Source organism: Labrus bergylta, chromosome 23, assembly GCF_963930695.1.
Source record: "Labrus bergylta chromosome 23, fLabBer1.1, whole genome shotgun sequence".
NCBI classification, from domain to species: Eukaryota; Metazoa; Chordata; class Actinopteri; order Labriformes; family Labridae; genus Labrus; species Labrus bergylta.
Window position 1 is genome coordinate 2,734,869 of NC_089217.1, and position 14,301 is coordinate 2,749,169.

The window sequence follows — 14,301 nt, forward strand, 5'->3', positions numbered from 1 at the left end:
AATGTGGTTCTTCAAGAGTCCACATGACGTAGATGTAGGGAGATGCGTTTGATAACAGGCCACAGGGCAACATCTCAATAACAGCTCCAAGAATAGAAAGTGTATGTTGCAGAAAGTACTATTTCCTTCCTTTTTGGTGTCTTTATAAACACACCATCGCCTACAAAACCCACCTGGAATTTTTCAAATATCCAGAATCTGTTGGTGCGTTTTTATAAAAAGCTAATTGTCTTTGCATGGGTGCTTTGTTGGCATAAAAAAACCTCTTGAAAAAGTAAGAAAAGCTCCTTATGAGGACGTGAAATGTCCACCCTGCAGCTAACGTTATGCTCAGTTGTGATCTGTGCTGCTAGTACTGTTTTCAATTTCAATCTGCAGCATACGAGTCTCAGCAGTCCTGGGACGTTTTTTAAGCTTATTCATAACAATTTGTTCGTTTTAGGATGTTATAAGAGTTTGTGTTTCATATATTTGACACAATGCAATAATATCAGATGGTTGTAGTGAAAAGTGTACACAGTTTATTCTGAAATATTTGTTGTTAATGACTTGATTTTGGTGCAGAGACAGTCCATGCATGCACAGAGAAACATGTTTCTGTACTATGTAGTGTATTGAAAACATGGGGTATAATATACACGCTTTTTTTGTCAGTCACCTGTGAAGCCAATCTGAACGTCACTTTACTTTATTATTAAAGATACTTACAGATTAAACAGGTAATATACATGGGCGGGCATGCAGAAAAACGAAGCATCCTGCAGGTGAACTTCAGTCACTTTAATACATTTAATGAGCAGACGACGCATCGCTGCATTTTTCCAAGAATGGAAATGATCATGAAGAGGGGAAAAAGTAAACTGTTCAGCCTCTAAAAGTCAGAGCAGTATTTTGTACATTTGCACAATCAAACGACAAAAAAATGTAAAGAAAGAAAGACGTTTGTGTGGAGTTGTTGTTTGGTCCTGATGCTGGATCAGTTGAGAGCCACTGATTTAGACCCTTAAAGCTCTTAAGAAACGACTTCACAGCCGCTGTAACACTTTGAATCTGCAGAGTGTCGCAGGTGCATGATGCACTTTTATTTAATTCCATTGTTATGTTGTCCTGTATGCATTTAACTGTGTCTTTTGAAATTATGTGGTTTAATGTTACTGGATGCTAAATGTTAAAAATCTGCAAAAACTGTGCATCAGTGTCATGCTCAGTTTTAGGACTGCGTTAGATTGCATCGTCCCAGTCAAATTGCGCTGGGAAAAAAAAGTCAACCCAGTACCCTGTGTGCTGTGGTCAGCAGTATGCATGCTGCAGTCAATCTGATGTCACTCCTGACATGTTAATTCAATAGAAAAAAAAAAGACATTTGTATCAGATTTAGGCTTGAACATGACTGTGGTCAAAAAAAGGAATTCTATACATTCAATTCAAAATGAGTCAGGTTTGGTTTTCCAGATCTTAAAACATCTTAAGTGCAGCGTATTCTCAGTCCAAACAAAAGTAACCGAGGTACTTTTTTCATGTTTCCTCCCCCGTCCCTGCTGCATGTCACACACAGACTGCTGCGGTGCATTGTGATGTGGCCGTGAAGTTTATTTGTGGTCTGAAAAAGAAAAACAGAAGTATTTGACCGGTGGGTTTTTTTTTTTTTTGCACAACAAAAAGTTTTCTAAAGATTTCTCCAAACTAACATATAGTTCCTCTTCTTCCCCCGGCTCAACACTGATGTTATCAGCAGTAGGGGCCGTACAAAAAGCAACATTGCTCAGTTATTTATGAAATGTTTTACATTATTTTTTCCCTTTTAAAAGATTGAAAACTTCCAGATATGACTGTACATGTCAGATGTCAGCATGTGCTCATCTTGGTGTATAAATAGTTTGATAATCGATCTAAGGTCTGAGGAAATGTCTGAAATGATGCTGCTTCCTTCTCTGCTCTAAATGACTGATAGTTGTTTGATGTGTGTGTGTGTGTGTGTGTGTGTGTGCAGTGTTGCATGTCGCTCTCTGTGTATTTATGAATCTGTCCGATGAGACAAAAAGCTCTTTCTGCCCGGGCTGGCCTCTCTGACCCCGCTGTTTGATTTGTTCCTGCATCGCCCTCTGTTTATTTCTGCTCCTTCCTGTTTGTGTCCTAACTGACCTCGCGTGAGCCGCCCCTGTGAATGCTGGGTAAAGAAATACGAATAATAATAATAAATAATAAATAAATAAAGATGGCGGCTGCTGCTTCTTGTTTTGTGGGTGAAGAGTGGGGTGTCAAAGATCACACAGAAAAAAAGAGGGCTCCGGACCACAGCGCTAACATGTCAACAGAGATTAAACTAGTTTATTATTTTCAAAGAGGGGAAAAAAAAAAATTACGAAACAAAAAAAGCAGTCATATTTTACACTAGTGATTATTATTAAATTTTTACAACCATTCAGTCTGCATAACATAAAGAAATAATTCTACATCTTTGTTTATTTCGTATTTTTGGTACTCTGATTTTATACATACAAATAACAAATACAGGAACTTTTTTCACAATGCATATAATCTGTGGGCAGGAAGAAAGTCTTTCAGGTGTGTGTGAGAGTGTGTGTGTGTGTGTGTGTGCGTGTGTGTGTTTATGTGTGTGTGTGTGTGTGTGTGTAGGTGCAACACAAACCAATTGCCCGAGACCTATAGCACATCCAAAGAAAATAAAAAAAAAAGAGAGACGTCCAACAGCCGGAGCTGCAGACTCTCTGCAAACTTAATGCAACGCAATTCACGCAGGCGAAAACAGAGGCCTGCCCTTCTCAAAGTCTCTCTTTTCTCTTTTTCTCCTCCCTTTTTTCTCTTTCCTCCAAAAGGCGTCCTCTTCACCTGCCGCGACTCGTACCCTTTCCTCGTCGTTAGCTGCCCGGGGGGCATGTTTTCCTTTTTTTTTCTTCTTACTTAATTAAAAAGTCTTCATTAAATGTACTGTATTTCATACAATTTGTACAAATATATTCAATGTCTGTCTCTCCTCGGTGAAGAAGAAAGGGGAGGGGCTTGTGGGGGCAGGGGGGCGGGTGGGGGTTCCTGTTACACAGGTGCGAGTTGAAGAGGGAGAGAGGGCGGGGTTTGGGAATTCAGGGCGAGAGTAACAGTTTCTTTTTTTTTTTTTTAAGTCTGTTTTTGGTGATGTGTGGAAAAAAATGGCTTTTTGTACAGAAATGGAGGTCCTTTTTATATCGTGTGGATCAGCTGGGAGGAGAGCAGTGGCGGGGTTTTTTAAGGAGGGGGGGAGAGAAAATGTTTTTTACTCTCCCGCGCTGGAGGAACAAAAAAAAAAAAAAAAACTCTTCCTCGTGCGGAGGTCAGTGTGCCCAAAAAGGTTAAAAGTCAAGTCTGCAAAGCGTTCAACATCGCAGAGGTACACTTTGATTTTTATAAAAATAAGATACAACCGAAGACAAAAGGAGGGCTGTCGTCGTGGCACCGCAGCTCGCCAGGGAGAGGAGGGGGGAGGGGCTTCGAGGGAAAAGTTCATTTTGTCTTTAAAAGGAAGTGAGAGCAGGTCAGCAGAGGTACCGAGGGGGGTTAAAGTGGTGAGGGGGGGGGGGGGGTTGCAGGTCTCTAACCCATAGCTGTGACCATACTGGAGGGGTGGTGGGGGGCGAAGGAAGGGTGCATGGGTGTCGGGGTGCTCAGCATGTGGCCGGAGTGCGAGAAGGGGGGGAAGGAGGACATGTGGCGGGAGAGGGCGGCCGGGCTGAAGGAGCTGCTCTTGTCCATCAGGCTCTTGGAGAAGTCGTCCATGCTGTCGTGGGACTTTTTGCTCTTCTTGGACTTGCTGGACATCTTCCTGTTCCGGGTCTGGATGCCTTCCTTCTTCATGGTCAGAGGTCGGTTGATCTGCTCTCGAAAGGAGACAGAGAAGAAGGCAGGTTAGTATTTAAGTCGCAGAAAAGACATTTGTTTGCTTGCGAGACGGGAAAGTACACCTGCAGGGAGCGCTTAAAAGTTCCCATGGAAACGGCAAGCTAGCTAGCAGAGAGCGAATTCACTCCACAGATTTTACATTTGTTCCTGCTTTAGACTCAAAGGAGGATTTTATCAAATCAGTGATTGGTGTTTGAAGTTTCCCTTTTTCTGTCAAGTTTAACCAAAAACACAACAATATTCAGAATCAAAAAGGATGCTAAACAGCTTGCTAGCTCCTTTGTCATTAGCTACGATTTGCGCAAAGATACAAAATCTGAGAGCTTTTCATTGGACGCTAAATCCATAAACTCCCCATTTCAGGATGGAAAATCAACATTCTCTTCATATTTCCAGGTACTAAAATCTCAAACTGTCACAATGGATGCCTATAACAACTGTTTGTTTTGGTTGTTGAGCAGAATACTGGCATAAAGGTGCAAAAGAAAAAGAAAAACCCTGAGAATTAAATTTGTGTTTGTGGGAGCTTGAGTGAAGTAATGATCAAAAGAGAGGTAAGAATGTGGATGTTAAACGTCCTCTCAGGCAGATTCTGGGTTTTTCAGGGAGACATATTGACATGTCCCATTATAACCCAATGTGACTGTCCCGTCCTGAACCATAAGATTGTTTACGTGTGTGTGTGTGTGTGTGTGTAGCAGTGTTTTGTGTGCAGGCTGAAGTGTATCCGAGTCTGCGTCCATGCCAGAAAGAAACAGAGAAAGAAAAAAAGGGAAGGATGGAGGAAGAGACGGAGAGAGTGTCTGGCAGCTCATGTGCGAGCCAGTCGACCACAGAGACACATGGCAAGGACGACCGCCAACTTCTCCTCTCTCTCTCTCTCTCTCTCTCTCTCTCTCTCTCTCTCTCTCTCTCTCTCTCTCACCCTCCTCCTCCTCCTCAACCGCTCGGCCCTGCCTTCTCCTGGCCAAAATGGCCCCAGCTGCCGTATTCCAGCATCGGTTTAGCACCGAGAACGAGAGCCTGGATGATGGAATTCGGGACTGTGGGCAGGATTACGAGGGGGAGGTGGATGAGGCCGACTGGCTTCCTGATCTTTCTTTCCCGGGGAAATGGGAGCGGGGATTTCTTCTTCCTCGTTGTCTGAGACTCTCTTCTTCTTTTTTTTTTTTTTTTTTACAGAGTGGCCTAGATGATTAGCAAAGGGCAGAGATCTGTGGTTTCACTCTCTTTGCCTCGTCTGCCTCCATTCCAGCTCTACGCCCACCTAAAGCCCCGCTCAGGCCCTCTTTGATGCCTGAGATGTCTCGCAGAGGAAACCTCAGGGCCTCCGGACTGCGCTCAGGCCACCGCCTCCGCCCGCGAGACTTCAAACAAACAAAAAAAGTCAGCCAAAAGTGATTTTCAGTCAATGACCGCCGCAGCAAAACACACACAGCCTCTCACATCCTCTCCAACACCTGAAACCTCACAAGCGCTTAAAACAAAAAAGTCAGACCTTCAAAAACTCCCCTGATAACTTAAAAAGAGACCGACTGAGTTAGCTTCTTATCTCAAAAGTGAGCGGGACAACAGGCTGCTTCCATCAGGTGTTTTTTGGGACACACACACGCACTGAACTCTCCATGAAGAATGTGGAATTTGTTTCAAAGGGAGAAATCCAAAACAGAAGTCTGGATTTACCAAAACAAACTTCCCAATTACGCCCCAGAGGTCGGGGTCAGTTCAGATGCTAATACGCGACAAGGAAATATTCTTCTTCTTCTTCTTCTTCTTCTTCCCTTTTTCCCCGTCTGCACTCACAAAAAAGTATGAGACTAAAAGTAAACCGGGACAAAGATTGAACCGGGAGTACTCTCTTAGAAAGTACAGATACTGTCTTCCTCTACTTCGGGACAGAGTATTTATTTTACTGACGACTCTTCACTTTTACCCTCTCCATTTTTACACACATCTCTCTGCTTTCAATTTAAAAACAGCCTCTTCACTTTTATCTTTCCTGCATTTCAGCACAGTTATCTTTTACTTTTTGCGTTTATGCACACTACTTTCCAAATCGCATCATTTTTTTACTACTTTTTTTGATTCTAACTTCTACATTTGAACACATTCCTCTACTTTTGTTTCCTTGCATTTCCAAAAAACAGACTCCCAACTTTAGCTGCCGTGCATTTCAGGATAAATCAGTGATCAGTTAATACTTATTGTGCATCATTTTCTCCTCTTGTCACAGCTTCAAAACTGAAGGAATGAAACTAACGCATGACAAAGACATCATGAGTGCACGTCCCTCACTAACAGACAGAATGTGACCAAAACAAGTCAAAACACTTCTGAACTTAAGGTTCAATATTTCCCATCAGATCGTTGTTTTTAATATTTATTTCAAATGTCAAGTGATCGATTTGAAATAATCTCCCAAATAGGATGTCGACTTTTACACTTCATACTGGGACTACATTTCCCAGCCGGTGCGTTTACACTGTTTCCTAAATTAAAAAGTACTTTGAGTCATTTCTTACAAAAGTATCTGTAGCCACTTCCTGCAAAGTCAAAAATAAAATGTGCAGTTGCTGACAGGAGTAAATATGAGCTATAATTAGCCTGCTTTGTGTTGTTGTTTATTAATAGTTTGAACTACAATGTAGTGCTGATTTAGAGTGACAGCTCTGTGCAGCACAAATGAGGAAGGGGGTGGGAGGGGGGATAAAGTAGTCCCCTGGGTTTTCAGATGGAGGATGTGAAGTGATGTGTTGAGGCGACCCAAAACGAGTCAGACTGGATTGGTGGTCAGAGGGGGGGGGGAGGGGGGGAAGAAAAGTCGGCCTGGAAATTAATGGAATTTTAATTAAGCCCCCTCCTTCTTTAATATTCAAAACGACGGCAGGCTGCGGGCTTAGTTCACTCCGCTCTTATACATTTTAGATTCGCACTTACTGCCAATAAATCATATTAATTCTACAGTATTTGTTATCAGCGTGGCCCCGGAAAGCCTCTGCAGGGGACGAGTCAGATAAATATTCAGAGGAGGAGGGAGGAAGGAAGGAAGGAAGGAAGGTTGCCCGGCAGGACGTGAGGAGAAAAAGGAAGATGCAGGTGTGTGAAAAGAAAATATTCATGGAGGTATTTTCTACTTACATTGTGCAGTTTGTAGTAGAGGCCGCAGGCGTTGCACACCGGGTCCCCGTTGGCGTTTCTCCGCCACAGCGTCGTCGTTGTCGTTTGACAGTTTGCGCATGACGTCCCCGCCCGTCGAGCTGCGGACTGCACGACGACACACAGAGAGAGGACACGAAAAGGTCAGATGACCCGCGAAATAACCCCAACCAACATCGACTTTAATTCTCACAAATATAACACGAAAACAGGGCTTCAAATTGTCTTATAATGCCAATCAAATATGCGTTTGCAATATTTATTTCAATAAATAGAATGTTTTTATTTTCTTCTAGAAGCCCTGTATGCATGAGGATAATGCACATGACATTTACATGATCTAAAACTGCCACCAATAAATAAAAGCACAAATGAAACTATTTTAGGCACGTGTGTTGTGCAAAATCCATGTAAGAAACCATAAAAAGCATGCTTTTATTTGACTGCATTTACACTCATCCATTATTATTTGCATTAACTAGAAGCTGAAAAATAAAGACAGAAATACCTAAAAAAAAAAAACTGAGCTGCTTTCACTCGAGGCTAAAAATAGCGCCATAGAGCTGCATACCTCCGTGCAGAATAAATATTTACAGAAGACATAAAAGCAGTGCCTTGAAATGGGAGAGCTATTAAATCTGATTAAACCCCCCTCCCTCCCTCCCCCTCCCTCTTTTAAGTGCGTAGCTTGTTTTAACTGTCGACCTCTAAAACAATTCACATGGAAAGAAAGAAAAGAAGGGAAAATGGGGCCTGAACGAGTTGGTATCGATTATAAAGGGTCTTGTGTTATATATAGGAGCAGGCTTTTTGGGGAGGAGGGGGGAGGGGGGTAAATATGAATATCTAAAGCAGTGAATTATTTGTAATAATTGCACGCAAATTAAAAGCACGATATAAACAAAATGTTTATTTTTGGCTTCGCTGCAGGCTGAAAGCTGAGGTTTTTTTCCCTTCATCCTGACACAGTGAAAGTCGTGTCTTCTCATGGATTTAGCTGCCTTGCCTGTCTGCTGCAGTGCCTTTGACATTGATGTTATAATCTCTAAAAAAAAAAAAAAAATCGATAGACAGGTGACCGCAGAGGACACGCTCACGTTAAAGGACTACATTATCTCTCGGAGGGATTTCCAATTATACACATGTGGTGGCCTAATAACCCCTGCTGCTGCTGCTGCTGTGTGCTGTGAATAACCAATAAACCCTGTTACGTCTTTATATGAGGCGTGTGTTAAAGTCTGCGTGTAATTCGTTTATTCTTCTGTGCTTTTGTGATTTTTTTTTTTAAATACTTTTTTTTATTTTTTATGCACACTTATGCTATTTTGCTACTTTATCATTTATATTTTTACACCAAATTGGTCATATTTGACGTTTTGAAGACACATCAGGGTAAATAGTGATCATAAATTCTCCTCTGGTGTCACTTTCTGTTTTTTTTTGTTGCAATTTTTCTCTCATATTTTCCCTCCAAATAAAATCTACAAAGTCACTTTGGCGTTGCAGTTACCCTCATCTGATCATAATCTTTAATTTGATGATATAACACTAACAAATGTGGAGTCGTGACTTGTGTGTCTGGCCCGGCTGGGGTCTCTGCAGCACCATGCATGTTTTGACTGGGGAAGCGGGGCTTGTGTTGTTAAAAGCGACTTATCTGCGCTGCTCAGATATCCGGCAGCCCTTTCCTGGGAAGCCGGCTTTTCACATTATGGAGGTCCAGAGCGTGCATGGGGCTGGACTGCACTTTGCAGCCATGAAGATTTTTTTTTTAATAAGAAGGCAGAGGGGGAACTCCTCTAACAAGCTATGATGACATGAAAGGGGAGGTTTTCCCTGCAAAAACACAACAGCTCCACATGAATTGAAAACGTTACCTAAATTGATACTAAATGTGCACATGATGGGAGCTTTTTTTGGTTCGATCTATGAATGCAGGCCTGCAGCCTCACTGCAATAAAGCAGCTTTTAAAAGGAGGCATATATGTAGCTAAAACGATGTGAATCAATGACATTCTTGCAAATAAAAAATAGCATCGTCATTGCATTTAAGGAGAAAAAAAAAATGTGCAGTTTTTTTGCTATGGTAGTATCTGAAAACAGAGACCTGCACTTGTCGAGTCAATTTCCTGCAGCTAATAGGCCTACTTCTTCCTGGATAGGGGAAAAAAACAGAGAGAGAGACGGAGAATGTCATCAACAGAGAAGAGAACGTGGAGGAGACGTACCAGCCGCCGCTTGGGCTTGATGAGAGGGCGATTCTGCCCGTTCATCTTGTGATAGAGTCCGCAGGCGTTACACAGATAGTGACCCGTACCGTCCCGCCTCCACAGCGGAGTCGACGTGGCCCCGCAGTTTACACACTCTCTACCTTCTGCAAGAGCACACACACACACACACACACACGTACACACAAAACATGGACACACCCTGGTCAGTTGATCCCTTTTTTAAAATATAAAATAAACATTTCATCATGCATGTAAATAAGATGGAAATAAAAAAGGTTATAAGTCAGAGAAAATAGCTAAACAAATGTTATACATCATGCACAATGCATCATGCTACATTTTCAACATCAGCAGTAATACATTATTGCAAACATATGCATTGATTTTCTGCAGCAAGTATTTTATTTTTCACACACACACATACAACCACACACACACACACTCACGCACACTTGAAAACATGTGGTTGGTGTTGTTGTGAAAACAGCATCAGTGTTAAGGTCCTTAATCTTTTCATAAACCACAAAATCTTCAAGCTGAGTTTTTTTTAAAACTGCAAAATGCCATCTGGTTTTCGACCATTTAAAATGTTTTATTCATAACAGACATTTTTTTCTTTATCTTATCAGCTAATTTATCAGTATGTACAATCTAAATAACTCTATTGAGTAATTCGGCTGTGTGTATAACAGTTTTTATAAAGGGCTGTGTCCTTTTGTTTTGAACGATTGAGGGGCTTTGACTGGCACTTCTCTAGTGACACCGACAGGTGAGCCGCGCACTAACAGTTTGATTATAGAGCAGAGAGAGAGAGAGAAAGGGGGCCCTGAAACTGAAACAAGTGGAGCTGCCACATTATTTGAAAGCAGAGACTCTCACACAGTGCTTTTGTGCTCACGCCGAGAGCCTTTTTTGCATTTTCATGCAGCCGCACTTCCCCTTTTTTTTTTTTCTACCCGAGCTGCAAAAACAGACTTCTCCTTCACAGACTCACAGAAAAGAAAAGAGGGAGAGATAAATGTGTTGTGTTAGATGTGATAGACATGCAGGCAACCTGGACAAGTGCTTCTTTACTGCTGCTCGAATCAAACAGGAACTCATCCAATGTTCACGACTTGACATTTTCTTTTCTTTTTATTTTAATGCAGGCTTTTGCAATGTACGTTTTTTTGTGTAATGCACAATTTAGCTTTCAAATAAACGCTTAATTCTCCTCAAGTTTAAAAGGGAAAGCTCATATCTTTAAATGAACATTATCTCATATTATCCTCGAATTAAAAATCTTGATTTGCATTAGTGTATGATGCAGAATAATCCCGATGATATGCATCAGATAATCCACTGTTTTCTATACTCCCATCAAAAGCGCTGATATTAATCTCATTACTGCAAACTGGGTTTTCAGCTGCAGACATAACCTTAAAAATAATTACCAGCCCTCTTCTTCTTCTGCACAAATAGTCATATATCTCTGTCTGTCTGTCTGTCTCTCTCTCTCGGTGCAGGTTCGTGCTCTCTGCCATGGGCGACGGTTCACCCCGCTTTTTTCCCAGTGAATGAACATGCAGCATCCGGTGCTGAACCGCTGGGTAAACAATGCAACTGTGGCGCGCACTGGTCTGACAGTAATGGGATTATCTTAAACATATAAACGGGGCGACACAGCCCAGAGAGCTGGCTTCCCCCCTCTGTCTCTGTTTCTCTCTGTGTGTTGGTGTAGAGGAAGGTGGAAAAAAAATGACCTCAATTAATCACAGCATTTGGCCATGGACTCGTTTACTTTCATCGGGATTTGATTTTGTTGGGAAAATATCCAAATAGGTCGAAGACAAAAAAAAAGTTTTATTTCATCTTTATAATTTATTTAGTATTTATTTAGTTGATTAAATTCATTTTAAATTGTGTTGTGCTTTTAAACACATTCTAATCTTAACTGTAAATTAATTTGCTTTTATTCATATTTTTATTATCAGATGATGAAAGAAAAAGCTCTGAGGCATTTTGATGCGTCTCTAAAGAATTCAAGGTTTGGCCTTTAAGCTCCATATTGGGAGCTTTTTCTTTTTCAAGTGAGGGATGAATGAGCTCCTCGTGGGCATTTTTTTTTTTTTAAGTATGAGATTAAACATGGCTGATCATTACGCCTGCAAATCTGGGGAATATAATGTTAGATCAAAAGGGAATGTAATAAAGCGCACGCCTACCTGAACAGGACCTTGTTTTTGGTCTTGTTTTGGAACCATAACTAGAAGATGACCCACCTATCAGGCTACTTGGTGGGAAGAGGCCTGGGCCGTATTCGGGGACATAGGATGGGTATGTGGCGATGGGGTGGTGGGCAGAGGATGACCCTGCTCCGATTGATGCCACGCTCCGGCTGTGAGCTGACTCCAGTTTCATACTCTCGGCCAGGGTCACCTGGTACTTTATGCACTCTTTATCCTCCTGCCGCACCGAGCTGCTTGAGCCGGGGGTGGATATGCCCGGGTCCGGGGACACGTCTTTAGGAGGGGTGGGGGGGAACGTGAAGAGGTGCGGGCTGGTGTGGCCGGTGGACAGAGAGGAGGAGGAGGACGGGGGGTAGACGGACAGGCCTGCCGGGGAGCCGTGGTGCAGGGGGTTCTTGGGGAAGGGGCTCAGGTTCCAGGGAGAAGTGCTGTGGTGCGGCGCGATGCCTTTGCTCCCCTCCAGCCAGGGCAGAGAGCCGTGCAGTAATGAGGGACGGCACACCTGGCTACCTGAAGCAGCACAGAAACACAGGAACACATTACGAGCTGCTCTCCACGCTCAACAGCGAACAAACACATTCATGCATTTCATATTCAGAAAAATAACATTCACGTTTCAGCCAAAAGACAGAACACTTTTACGCACAGATTTACGCTTTTAATTGTTTTACTCTCAACACAAAACTCTCAATTAATCAGCCTCCATAATACTTTCATGAGAGGTGAAACTGCCTTTTAAAACTACATTTCTACGTATGTGATTTTAACCTTTTGTCTTTTTCATTCTGCAGGCCTTGAAGGCAACAACCTGCACGTAAAAACACTCCTAAAACTCCACGTCATGATTGATTGCTGAGGAAGTTAAATTCTACAATAAGGGGAACTCCACAAAAGACTTCACTACGCACGAATAGCACTCAACAATAAAGCTAAATATTGTGCAAACATGCTGCTAACCAATTACTAAAATAATATTTTACGTGTCAACACGAGTGTTAGAATAAACACTCGCTTGATCCAGAAAACATTTTTTTACGCACGATACTTGTCGAGCCATTTCTTTGACATTTCGGATGTGATTCAGTGCTTGTGAAGTTTAGATTTGTGATAGAAACCAAAGAACAGACTCGAGGTAAACCATGCATATTTACGGCGTGGTTTCACAACACTCTCATGTTTTTCCAGAAAAACACTCAGGCCAAAACCGAAACCTGGCCCCGGCTTCACAGTCAGATTAAACAAATAATTCCAAATACGTCAGTCTGTCGTTTAATATTTGCTGTAGGGTTTAAGTTACGCGGAATGGTCTAAACAGGATAACGTGCTCGTTATTAAATAAATAAAAGGCCTTAAAGAGGCCGGTTTTTTTTTGTACTTACTGTGAGGAGGAGGAGGGTACCTCTGGACGGCTCGGACAGAGTTTCCATAGTACGGAGAGACGTGGTTCCCCTGTCCATCGATATTAAAGAGTACATCCACATCGTCAGCGAGGGGATACTGCGAAGGGTCCATGTATGAGTGGCCGAGGCCCGGGTGATGTGAGCCGGGATGCTGCTCGTTCAACACCGCGGGATGATGGCTCATCCATCGTGGCTGATCCGCACTTACTTCCATGCTTTTTTCTGTGTGTGTTTTGCGGGTTGTTGTTTTTTTCTTCTTCAGCAAATGTTCATGCAAACCGGTACGAGTCACAAGATAAGAAAAGAATCAGTCCAAAATCCGTTTATTTATGTTAAATCCACAGGTTCCGCGCGTGCTTCCGATCACCTGGAGACAGAGAAGAGAATTTAATGTCTCATAATCTTAGGTTTTGTTTTGTTTTTCTCACATGCAGCACGATTAAAACAGGCAAGCTTTAAGTCAGTTTTACCCTTAAAATGAATAAACACGAAACATACCCCACATTACAAATGCACCAAAATAAATACGTCCAAAAACGGAATCCAGTCCAACGCAGAGTTCCTGAACTTCTTCCTTCTTTGAAAAAAAAAACAAAAAAGAATTCAGTGTTTCAGCTCAACAAGTAGAGATTTTGCAGGAGCGCAGCGGAGACTTCACCGCACTCTGACCAGCACCAGCAAGTTAAACTCACTGATCAAATCTGTGTTTGTGCGCAGTTGTAGCTTCTCTCTCTCTCCATTAACTCCTCTCTCTCTCTCTTTCCCCTCTCGTCTGTGTGGCTCGTGCTCGCTCACCCTTGCTCTACCTCTCTTTCTCTCTCACTCTCTCTCTCTAGCTGCCCTCTCTCTCTCTCTCTCTCTCTCTTTTTTTCTCTTTTTTTTTTTTTTTTTTTACAGTGAAGGCATTCTTTCAGGATGGCGCCAGGCAGCTCAATGCTTGCAGACAGCTGTGGCGCGACGCAACTTAAGGAGGGTCTGTCAGTGTCATCAGTTAAGGGGAGGGGCCTTGCCCTAATTGAATATAACGTGGGGCCAAGGAGAGATGCAGAAAGTAAGTGCTGCAAGATTATTCTTTTTTTTTCTATGACCTTGCCAAAAAAAGATGTTATTAAAATGAGGATCTTTTTAATAGGCCTGATAAAGCTTCCACCTAAATTACGCATGAAAGCATCCCAAAGGGTGCAGAGTAATTACGTCTTTTCTTTTAATAAGGTCTACATTTAAAGATACTTACGTACATGAACGTAACGTAAATAAAAGTATGCCAAATAAACATAGAAAGGGGAACATGTATACATAGAAACAATAAAAGTACTATGTTTTCTATTATATACTATATTTAAAAGAAAAGGAAAAATACGCTAACCCTAAAAAATACAAATATTTGTGGTG

At 42.1% G+C, this 14,301-nt stretch overlaps 1 protein-coding gene across 7 annotated transcripts; it reads right to left on the reverse strand.

Annotated features, from left to right (window-relative positions):
• Positions 1-2,301: 2,301 nt before the first annotated feature.
• gata3 (GATA binding protein 3) lies at positions 2,302-13,839 on the reverse strand. Of its 7 annotated transcripts, none has more exons than XM_065951290.1 (7): positions 13,408-13,839; positions 12,889-13,276; positions 11,543-12,019; positions 9,368-9,424; positions 9,158-9,204; positions 7,033-7,158; positions 2,302-3,867 (listed from the first exon to the last, which is right to left on the reverse strand). In XM_065951290.1, the coding sequence occupies exons 2-7, from the start codon at positions 13,121-13,123 to the stop codon at positions 3,589-3,591; spliced, it is 1,221 nt and encodes a 406-aa protein (XP_065807362.1). In that variant the 5' UTR covers positions 13,124-13,276; positions 13,408-13,839; the 3' UTR covers positions 2,302-3,588. The 7 variants fall into 7 exon arrangements, with proteins under 7 accessions (XP_065807362.1, XP_020507276.1, XP_020507278.1 ...); XM_020651620.3 differs by having other exon boundaries at positions 11,486-12,019; positions 13,408-13,838; XM_020651622.3 differs by lacking the exon at positions 9,368-9,424 and having other exon boundaries at positions 11,486-12,019; positions 13,408-13,838.
• Positions 13,840-14,301: the final 462 nt, after the last annotated feature.

Excerpts from the sequence above, each read along its gene's own strand:
- gata3 (XM_020651616.3), bottom strand. The coding sequence starts at position 13,123 with ATGGAAGTAAGTGCGGATCAGCCACGATGGATGAGCCATCATCCCGCG. Across the intron at positions 9,425-11,485 it reads AAAAACAAGGTCCTGTTCAG|AAGGTAGAGAGTGTGTAAAC; the intron begins GTAGGCGTGCGC and ends GTGCTCTTGCAG. Across the intron at positions 7,159-9,278 it reads TCAAGCCCAAGCGGCGGCTG|TCCGCAGCTCGACGGGCGGG; the intron begins GTACGTCTCCTC and ends GTCGTCGTGCAG.